Source organism: Chrysochloris asiatica, unplaced genomic scaffold (assembly GCF_000296735.1).
Source record: "Chrysochloris asiatica unplaced genomic scaffold, ChrAsi1.0 scaffold00149, whole genome shotgun sequence".
Classification (NCBI taxonomy): Eukaryota; Metazoa; Chordata; class Mammalia; order Afrosoricida; family Chrysochloridae; genus Chrysochloris; species Chrysochloris asiatica.
The window spans coordinates 2900183-2910750 of NW_006408667.1; the positions used below are offsets into that span (position 1 = coordinate 2900183).

The 10568-nt window shown below is 47.9% G+C and overlaps 1 protein-coding gene across 2 annotated transcripts; it reads right to left on the minus strand.

Moving 5' to 3' along the window:
• Nucleotides 1-2669: 2669 nt before the first annotated feature.
• Nucleotides 2670-7995, minus strand: DUSP6 (dual specificity phosphatase 6). 2 transcript variants are annotated; one of them, XM_006870708.1, is made up of 3 exons: nucleotides 6775-7995; nucleotides 5749-6186; nucleotides 2915-4417 (listed from the first exon to the last, which is right to left on the minus strand). In XM_006870708.1, exons 1-3 carry the CDS (start codon nucleotides 7172-7174, stop codon nucleotides 4110-4112), a joined length of 1146 nt encoding a protein of 381 aa, XP_006870770.1. In that variant the 5' UTR covers nucleotides 7175-7995; the 3' UTR covers nucleotides 2915-4109. The 2 variants fall into 2 exon arrangements, with proteins under 2 accessions (XP_006870771.1, XP_006870770.1); XM_006870709.1 differs by lacking the exon at nucleotides 5749-6186 and having other exon boundaries at nucleotides 2670-4417.
• Between the last annotated feature and the right edge of the window lie 2573 nt (nucleotides 7996-10568).

Here is a 10568-nt window from a genome sequence, read left to right on the forward strand (position 1 = left end):
AGACACCAAACCAACAGATAACCTCTTCTTCTGAAAGGCACCCCAAGGGAGGGACCCGAGGGTGTGGGAGACCGAAGGAAGCCACTAATGGGGACAGCAGGTGAGGTGGGAGGCCGGGGAGCTGCAGCTGCTGGCAAAGGTTGCCCTAGTAACCATGCAGGCTCCATTCAGGAGGCAGCCCAACTCCAAGATGCAAAATGATGCCTTCAGCACAGCTTCTCCAAGCACAAAGAAACCAGAGGAGCAGTGCAAAGGCCAGAAGAAAGGGAGGCACAGGGTGAGGTGAGGCCCATGCTGTCAGTTACAACCTTCCACCTTACACAGAAGAAAGAGACTAGCTCTTTGAATCTCCCGGCCTATGTGAACAATGAATACCACCCATTTAACATGAGCTCTTTTGTGGGAATTGAGGGAAGCAGTCACCCCCCCCCTATTCACCAGCCTTATGAAACAACATGCCAGAAGAGGGGGCAGAAGCCCCAAACATTGCAACTTTATGGGGCACCCAGAGTTTTCTTGCTCTCTCTCCTTTATTCAGCTGGTGACAAAGACCATTTGCTACCAATTTATTGGAAACTTTTTTTATTTTTCCACAGCCAGAGCTGCTTAAATGCAGCAAGCTCTCTCTCCCCAAATCGCAGTTGGACACTTGCTGAATGGGCCCGGCTCAATTATGCTCCCTCCACAGGTTCAGCTCACACTGTGACCCTGCATGGCTTCCTGCTATTCATATGTGTTACTTCCCCTTTGTGGTAATGGCTTATGGCACTTTGCCAGAAAACATTATTAATTTCAGAAGTGGACTGACAAACAACAAACCCACAGTGAAACGAGAGGAAGTGCTGGGGAGGCCAGCTGTCGGCTTAAGCCCTAAAGCAGGAACCCAATGTATGGAGGTTCAAGGAGGAAAGGAGATGATAATCCACAAAAAGGAAATGCACTAAAATTATCCACAGTCCATATTTTAAAAAGAGAAGAAGAAAGAACGAAAAAGAAAAGAAAGGGGGAAAAAAGCACGCAGCTAGTTGAGCTGCAGCTTGACAGGAAATTGCTAACACTGCTTGCAAATCCCTACTTTGAACAGGCAGTTTAGGGAATGCCAGGAGCGGAAACCGTTCAGAACTGGATTAACATGAGCCAAGTTGAACGGCACCCACTTCTCCTTTCTGAGTTCCTCCTGACTTGGGGCACCTAAATAGGAGAAACTGGCTTGATATTATTCTATACTGTTTTTGTGCCTTCTATACAAACCTCCTTGTAAACCCTATACAGGGTTGCTATGAGTCGGAACCAACTCCATGGCATTTAACAAGAAAGCCAAAATTAAGGCAAACCACAGCTGCTCCACAAGAAACTGATGAGGCTTTCTGCTCCCAGTAAGATTTACAGCCTCAGAAACACTATGCTGTTGAGTTGATACCAAGGCATAGCAACCTATATAGGGTGTCCAAGGAACACGTGGTGAGTTTGAACCACTGACCTTGAGGTTCAAACTGACTTCAGGTCCAGTGCTTATCCCACGGCGCCATACCAGGACTTCTGGAATACAAGGTTTCTGTTATGAATCAGAACCGACTGGATGGCACTGAACAATAGCAGTTGCTAAAAATCACACTGGACAGTTTAATACCATTCTTATAGCATGAGAGCCACTTTCCCCTTAATGTAGATTATCTCATCCGTACCATGTGAGTAAAAAGTTCACCTTTCTCTCTCAGGTGAAGGTTCCTTGTGGAAAGGGCCCAAATGGGGCTGAGGTATGCTCTATATAATTCTGTTCATTCCCAAACACCTACCCTTTACTTTTATTTTGGTTTGTGTACTTTTTCACAGGGTAAGGAGAGGGGATCCCAGGGAAAAATCACAGGCTCTTTCAATTTTGTGTCTTGAAAGAAGCTGCTCAAAATAATCTGTACCATAAAGTTCAATAGGGGTTTCAGGCCCACATTCTCTACCAGCTTTAAGCACAAAGCTAACATTATGGAATAGATGGCTAAAGCCACATTCAGGCTCAGCAAGAATGCTTAAACATGAGAGAAACTATGCACTGGATTCATTATTCCAACACTAAAATAATTTACAGGCGGAATCGCCAAACAGTAGAAATAAACTGGAAAAGGAGTTATCTGCACTTTCCCCTTGGCATTTCTAAGCATTTTTAAAAGACTGACAAAGAAAAACCTAGTATTCATTGTAAGTTCCTTTTGTCAAGTTCACCTCATGGCAATCCTCTGTACAAAGCAGAACTACTGTATAGTTTCAGAAACAGAGCTCCAGGCCTGTTTTCCAAGATACCTTTTGAACTGCCAAACCCTGGCCTAGAATAGTAGGTTGACTTCTTAACTGTTTGCTCCACTCAGGAGCTCCTTGTCATTCTGGTACGTCTTTTTCTGTTCATGAATACTTTTGTATCTTGGTAAGGTGTGCTCTATGACTTTACTTGCAGTAGGTTTGGGGTAGTGATGCAGTGGGTAAGTGTTCAGCTTTCAACCAAAAAGTCAGTGGTTCAGTTACCTGTGGAAGGAGGATGTGACCGGTCTACTTCCTTAGAGACAGGCTTGGAAACCGTATGGGGCAGTTCTACTCTGGTCTATAGGGTTATTGTGAGTGGGAGTAGATGCCGTGGCAAGAAATGAGGTATGGGCTATAATTTTCACAAGCAAGCTGGCACTCTATTCATAGAGACTATTTTCCACACACATGGATGCAGTATGACCATTCTATGATGCCATCTTTATTTTTGAAGCAAAAGACTAATTTTAAACCTCAAAAATATACTAGGAAAAGCTTTAAAAATGAGAACTTTACCCTGCTATCTCCTACATGTACTTTACAAGCTGGTATCGGTTCTCCCACTAAAATGTATCACTTTATATGTTAGTACAGCTCGAGATAAGATTTTTAAAAATACACATTCAATAGCCAAAATAGTTATTTATTAATAATTTAAGATTTTGCATTCTTATAATAAATTCCAGCTCAAAACTTTACACCATGAACATAATGGAGCAATTTAACTCTCCCTTGTTAACAATCAGATGCATTTCACTTAGGGTACCCATGCTCACACACACACTTCCAGTTTTATACAAATTTTTTTTTTTTTAAAAAAGGAAGGAAACCAACTCAAAATATTGCATTTGAGGTGACACTCCCTGAAGAATTTTATACAGAGGTAATATACTGTTTAGCACAGCTGAAGTTTTTAAAAAAAAAAAAAAGTGAGCCCATGATTTTGGTGTCTTTCTAAGAAATAGCTTTTGAGACAACATAAGCCAAACTACTTACAAAGGTATGGCATAGTCAAACAACATTAAGAAGAAAAAAATCACAAGAAGATACATGAAAGAGACTCAAGACTGCACCACAAGATCTTAGTGATAATATTGTCCATGAAAAATGTCATTCAGAGTTGGTACAGTAAAGCTGAGCATGCTGCAAATAGACCCTTTGGATTGGAAAAGAGCAAAATTTTCTATTTTCCTGTTTTAAGAAGTGACATACTGCCTCTTTCTCCCTTTGGACAATTTCTTTTAAACCCATCAAAGAGAAAACAAACACAATTCAAACAAACACTGCGTCAAGTGATTTAAAATCAAATATTTACAATAATCAAATTTAGCCTCAGATTTTTTTTTTTTTTTTGAAACTGATTCCACAAATACAGAGCTGAAACCTCTCTTTGGCTCCTCTATATGCAAAATTGAATCAGTCTTCACTGAAGACAATATATAGTCAGTTCCAGATGCAAAGGAAACAGCCATGTACAAGGCCCTAAGGAACACGTACTCCTACCCTGCCATTTGGTCCTACCCTATATACCTGGAAGTCCTTGAATTCCAGTCCCTGCATGGGTAGGTTGTACACCTGGGTACAGAGCAAAACTACTGCCTGTATCTAATACAGCATGTCCTGTTCCTCCAAAAGGAATGGAGAAAATCTATCCCTCTTTGTAATAGCTAATTTCGTACTTGGTAACCTTGTCTAATACAGGCAGCTGGTGCCATTTTGACACCAAGGGCCACACACAAACAAAGCAGCCCAGCCGATGCTGCCAAGAAACCGCAGAAGAACGGCCCCACCATAGTGAAGAGGGGCATGGGGTCCTTTCACGTGGACTGCAGGGAGTCCACTTGGTAGACATTCTGGTTCGAGGGAGTGGTGAAATACAGCTGCTGTGCAGGGACTCGGTTGTCACAGGGGCTGCTCAGTCCCAGTGTCCTCTCGAAGTCCAGCAACTGGCCCATGAAGTTGAAGTTGGGGGAGATGTTGGATTTCTTCATCTTGACTATGTCATAAGCATCGTTCATGGACAGATTGAGCTTCTGCATAAGGTAGGCCACAGTGACCGTGACGGAGCGGCTGATGCCAGCCAGGCAATGCACCAAGACGCCACAATTTTTGCCCCGGGCTTCATCTGTGAACACACACAAAAAAGGCAAGATTTCAGTAGACTGAAGCTATCTTTTGTGAATGATCGTCTAAGCAATGAATTTAAAAAGAAAAGAAAAAGACATTCTGTGTGGCAGTTGAGCCCAGCAGGCAGCAGAAAATGTATCATTGAGATAAAACATGTACACTGGTGCACAATTACATATTTCAGATATTTTCTGAAAAGGGAGCTTTTGTATTACACTTCTGCCAACAAAAAACTCCTTAATGTGTGCATTCTTTGCCCCAGCATGTGAATACCAGAAACCCTGCAATATGGTTGTGAATGCCTTTTATACAGACAAGCAGACTGCAAGGGTCTATTAAATTATTCTCCAACTGTTGTGCAGCTAACAATGGAGGTATTCAAGCATTTTAAAAGAGAGAGGGAAGTCACAGGGGACAGCCCATTAGGAGGAACAGGATGTCGACATGGCCTGAAAATGAGTTCCTTTGTAATAGGAAATGCATTACAATGCCTGGAGATTCACTTCTCCCAGGCTTCCAGCCCACAGTTCTTCCTGCTAGGTTCAGGTTACAGCCCCTGTCTCCCGGTTAGCAGTATCACAGTATCATACAACTGGACAATATTTAGCATTCACACACTTTCCAACAATTAACTTGATGTCCTAAAACAACTTCCAGATCTCTTAAAAACTATAACGTAATGCTAGAATTCCTTTCTACAGAGAATAATTCACTTTAGCTCCTTTGTTGTGTCCGGTCCAGTCGATTCACACTCATGGCAACCCTCTATAGAATTTCAAAGGCTTTGTATCTTTTCGAGAGCAGAGAGCCTCATCGGTTTCTTACAAAGTGGCTGGCAGGCTTGAACTGCAGAACTTATGGTTCGCAGTCCGGTGCTTATCATATGGAGCCTTGTTGTTAAGTGCCAGAGAGCTGGTTCTGACTTACAGCAAACCTGTATAGGGTTTCCAAGGAGCAGCTGGTGAGTTTGAACCTTTGACCTTGAGGTTCAAACCGACCTTCATCTAGTGCATTATCCCACAGCACCACACAGAACTCCACGTGTGGAAATTGTGCCTGAATATATCACCCTCTTCCCCCTTCAAATGACTGAATTCAAAGGCTGAGAAACAAAACAGCATTTCAATTAACATCCGTGGGTCTGTAGCCATGTCAAAAGGCCCTGTTCTTACCAAAAGGATAAACCAGTATTAAGAACGCCCTCACAACGTTAGAGACCAGCAGTCTGACAAATTAGCAAATAACAAGAACGATTAAATGCTTAAACTGTATGAAAGGCTTGGAGTTTTGCATTTAAAAGTCAGCGCAAGGAGCGTTAATTGGCCTCACCTATGAAAGAAATGGCCTCAGGGAAAAACTGGGACAGGTTTTGGCTCCAGTGATCGGAGATGGGGATCTGCTTGTATTTGAACTCTCCTGCGTTCTCAAAGAGATTCGGCAAATTGGGGGTGACATTCAAGATGTACTTGATGCCGAATTCTTCCAATACGTCCAGGTTGGTGGAATCCTTGGCACAGCCTAGGTAGAGGAAGGGCAAGATCTCTACCGGGAAGGATGGCTGGCTGTTGGACAACGGGCTGCCATCCGAGTCCGTGGCACTATTGGGGTCTCGGTCAAGGTCAGACTCAATGTCCGAGGAGGAATCGGAGCTGATCCGCAGGCCCCCGAGGCCCAGCACTGGCAAGGGCGGTGAGCTGCTGCTACACGAACCGTCTAGATTGGTCTCACAGTGCAGGGCGAACTCGGCTTGGAACTTACTGAAGCCACCTGCCAGAAAGAGAAAAGCAATATTGTAACATGAGATCCCGTAGTAGTTTCCACAGCTTGTGAGAGCAGTACTCCGGCGCAGGGCATACTGCGAGCACCCTACCAATCCCTCATCCCTTGCACACAGGATCCAAGAAAAAAAAAAAAACACTTGAATGCGCATCGGGAGCGAACAAACGACCTCACTCCTCATTCCCCTCTTAGAATCCCTTAGTCTTCTGAATTGGGAAACGAACAAACAGGCAACTTTTTCGATTATTTAAAGAGATGCCAATCTGCATCCAAACGACCTCTTCGATTCTGTAAATCTTCATTAAAAATCGATCAGCAGAAAATGGGGGAAGGGAAACTACGTTGCAGGTAAGAAGTCAGAGAAATCGTTAAAAACAGCCCGTGCCAGCAGCCGAAAACGGGCGGCTTGTGCTGTCTAGCTCCCCTGTGCCGAGCGCACGCGGTTCGCTGCCCCAGCCCGGTAGCAGAACTCTGGCTACGCCGCGCGGTGCTCGCTCGAGCGCAGTAGGGACTGAATTTTCAGTCCTCGCGTCCTGCCCGTCGCCACACCTAACACTCGGAACCCCAGGAGCCTACCTTCCAGGTAAAATGCTCGGTAGCCCTCGTCCTTGAGCTTCTTGAGCAGTAGACCGAGCACCGACTCGCCACCCGTGTTCTCGTTCCAGTCGCTGCTACTCTCGTCGTAGAGCACCACGGTGTCGGTGCCGCAGCGCCGGGTAAAGCGATCCCGGTCCTCGCCGCGCGTGAAGAGCGCACGCACCGGCAGATTACCCTTCTGCAGGCGCCGCAACATGATGCCTGGGATGGCCACATTGATGGCCGACTCGATGTGCGACGACTCGTACAGCTCCTGTGGCCGGCAGTCCATCAGCAGCAATCTCTCGTTACCCAGCTCCAATTGCTCGTTGAGCCACGCCACCGTCTTGCTGATCGCCATTTCCGACGCGAAGGGCACGGGTCTGAGCGTATCTATCATGGGGGTCGAGCTGAGGGCGAAGGCGAGGTGCCTACCAGACGCCCCGTGGGGCAGGCATAGGCTGACCGCGTCGCGCAAAGCCGCCGCTCCGGGAGCAGGGTTTAATTCCGCCTCGCCTTTTCCAAACCCCGGTTAGTGGTTGGGGAAGGCGAGACAGAAGTGAAGCCGCAGTTCCCTCTGCACAGAGCTGCAGCCGCCTTTGGTGTCAATGGATCTCTCTGAATGGAGCTGCCCAGACAGTTTTGTTCCTCCTTAGTGAATGAAATCCATTTAATTCGGACTTCGTGCTACTTGAAAGAGGAGGAAGAAAAAAAGTCCAGCGGCTCCTAAACCCTCCCTCCAAGGCTGCACCTCAAATCCACCCGGGCGTCTTTCTGCTCGGATTATTCAAGCCTCGATTTGCTTACAGTCCCTTAGTCTCAGCCTTCGCACACCCCCTGCGCGAGGCAGCTCCTCAATGGATACAAACAGCTAGCGTCTCAATGGATACATTCTCCGAGCCAGCCAATGAGCGCGCTGCGGAAGTGGCTGTTGCCGTGGGTACGGGCCGGTTGGAACAGGTTGTGTTGATGAATTGTTAATGAGTTTGTCATTCACAAAAACGGAAAGGAATTTCCGCTCCGGATAAGACCCAGTGCAAACAAGCTGCAACAGCGGGCTCCGCGGGAGGAAGGAGAAAGAAGAGGAGGCGGCGGCGGAGGAGGAGCAGGGCACACAAACCAGGGCACATCAGTTGTCTCATGTTTCCTTTTGTTGAGTGTTCACACTTTGCGTCGGAATTTTTGCGCACAAATGGTGCAATTAGCAGGCACAAAAGTCCTTGTTCTAGACGCCTGTGTTCTCGAGCTAGCTTTATGAAAACTTATGCTGACTTTTCCCCCCCTTTTTATTCATTCAAACTAATTTGTGCCAGAGTTCGCCTAGACACCCTTTCCTCCTCCACTCCCCCTTTTAGGCGGTGTGTGGCATTTATTTGCCAGTTTAAAGAGCCCAGCTCTATTTGCTTGATATTCTTTTAGCCCAGGCTGTGTTGGGACTGGTGAACTGCCCGGGCTTTAGTGACCAATGAAGTGTTAAATGCTAAGCCAACGTTTTTCTAAACAAGTCAGGATTGGGTTGAAACATTTTCAAGCAAGCAAACAAACAAATGTTTAGTTATCCAAACAAGCAGAACAAAGCTTTTTTTAAAAGTGCTTTAATTAAAAAAGAAAGAAAAATTTTTTTTAAGCAGTGAAGGCTGAAGAAGGAAACTTTTCCGCTTCGACGATGTGGAGCGTTAGAAACTTGTTCTGGGGAGCTAAGTCAACCCCCACCGCCACCCACCTCACGCAGGGAGAGAGGGGGGTCGCACTCGTTATTCTTTTCTGGCAGCGAGCTCAGCTTCTGACCCAGGAGCCGGGCTGGCGGAGCTGCCTGGGCGAAGTGTGCGAGGGTGTGTAAGGCACGCCGACTGTCCCCATCAGCGAGGCGGAAGGGAAGTCCTCCTGAAAAGCTTGCAGGTTGCGGGGGCTCAGCTGACGGTCTAGACGATTGGCTATTATAGACAGAGTCAGGTCGGAGCGAGCAGAGTCTGGCCGAAGCCTTCACCCTGCCTGGCCTTCTTCACCTGGGCCGCGTCCTCCCTTTCCTGCGCTAGCCACTACCCACCCCCCACCCCCCACTGCCCAGTGCTGGGCACGTGCAGAACACCGGTCGCGCTTGCGTGCTGCGCTCCTTGCACCATCCACTACCCCACCTCACTGCTCGGTGGGCGCTGGGCGTTGTGCGACCTCACGGACGGGTGCGGGGCCAACAGTCTGCCCGCGGTTTCAGCAGTGTCTTGGGGTTAGGGGGAGGGGGGCGAGGACTATCTCCCAGGGCTTCCTGGCTCCTGAGGAGACCGGGAAGTCGCGGGGAACGTCTTGGCCTCTCGGCCAAGCAAGCAGGTAACTTGGGGAGCATCTAGTCGCGCCAAGGCGCCGCGGGGCTGGTAGCCGGATGGAGGCGTGGTCGGGCGGGGGCCGCCGCGGCGGCGGCGAGGCGCGTTCCGGGCGCGTAGAACGCTATTGTTATATAAAAGTGTCCGGGCCCGGCCCTCGCGAGCGGAAAACCACCTGTGTAGGGCCCGGTGCGGCGGGAGGGGGGCTGCGGCCGGAAGGCTCGGGATCTAATTCGGCCAAGTCCCCTCCCTAACTCCAGGCCAGGAAAAGAGGTCACGCATTGTCCCGCCGCGGCCTAGGTGGCGGAAGCGGAGGGAAGGGGTGTACGCAGCGCCCCTCCTCGCCTCTTCGCCCACCAGGGTAGTAGCCGAGGGCGTCTGAGGTCACAGGCTCTTCCCTGGCCCAACGTCCCGTATCCATGGGTCTGCCTCCTAAATCCCCGCTACCATTTACATTTTTAATATCCAGCCTCCTCTTTTCTATGAGAAGGTTGGCTTTAAAAAGGCGGCTGCGAGGCCTAGGTTGCCAATTTTGGAGCTTGTGGTGCAGGCAGATGGCCCTGGAGGAGCACTATTCTATAAAGGTGGGGGTTGCCGCGTTCCTCTCAACGCTCCTTTTTTGGGCAGCGTTTGGAACGAGGCTTCCAGCTCTGCAGATTTAATTGGAAACCTGTTCGTTCCAGCTCCAGGAGGCCTGCACTGGATTTGACGCCCCCGACCCGCCTCCTACCTGTTAAGGACGTTCCCACCTCCAGACATTTCAGTCTGGGGACCCTGATGCGGGTTGAGAGAGGCTGGAAGCCCTGCATCGGGAACTGAGACGCAAAAATTTTCCAATCCAGGATCTCCAGCAGATGAGGCAGGGAGAGAACGTTGGTTTCTGTTCATCTATTTTGAAAGTGTTGTTACCTGAGCCTCAGCAAAGGTTTGGAAGGAGAATCCCCAGCATTTCGCCAATCGGAAAGACGAAACATTTCGTTTTTACCCCGTGCTTTTGCACTGCATGAAATCCTAGTTATACTGAAATGTTGGTTCTTCACACCATGCGGCATCAAGGGTCTCGGGAGTGGGATATACCTTTTCCTAGATGTGTAACCCTGGTTAAATCATCTAACTGTTCAAAGTCGCAGTCTTCCACGTTAGTATTTTTAGGATAATAATATCAGCTTGGGAGGGACGGTTTTCTGATGATTGAGTGGGCATAGTGAATTGCTGTAAGATGGATAGGATCCTTTTTGGATATTTCTTTCCATCCCAAAGATGCCCTATGAGGAGTGCTTAAAGGCACCCAGGATTTTACTCATCTGCGGCAAAGTCTTCCTCCCATCCCCCCCTCCCCCCACTGCACTAACCAGTTTAATCCATTCCAATTCAGCTGTCAAGCAAAGCAGGTGCTGCTGTAACTATTCAAAAACAAAACAAAAAAGCCAGTTGCCCTTGTAGATTTAGACTCATGATAACTCCACGTGCATAAGA

Bases quoted from the DNA above. Each gene is read 5' to 3' on its own strand.
- DUSP6 (XM_006870708.1), bottom strand. From the start codon at position 7,174: ATGATAGATACGCTCAGACCCGTGCCCTTCGCGTCGGAAATGGCGATC. The intron at 6,187-6,774 runs GTAGGCTCCTGG...TCTTTCTGGCAG, and splicing joins CCGAGCATTTTACCTGGAAG to GTGGCTTCAGTAAGTTCCAA. The intron at 4,418-5,748 runs GTGAGGCCAATT...GTGTGTTCACAG, and splicing joins TGAGGCCATTTCTTTCATAG to ATGAAGCCCGGGGCAAAAAT.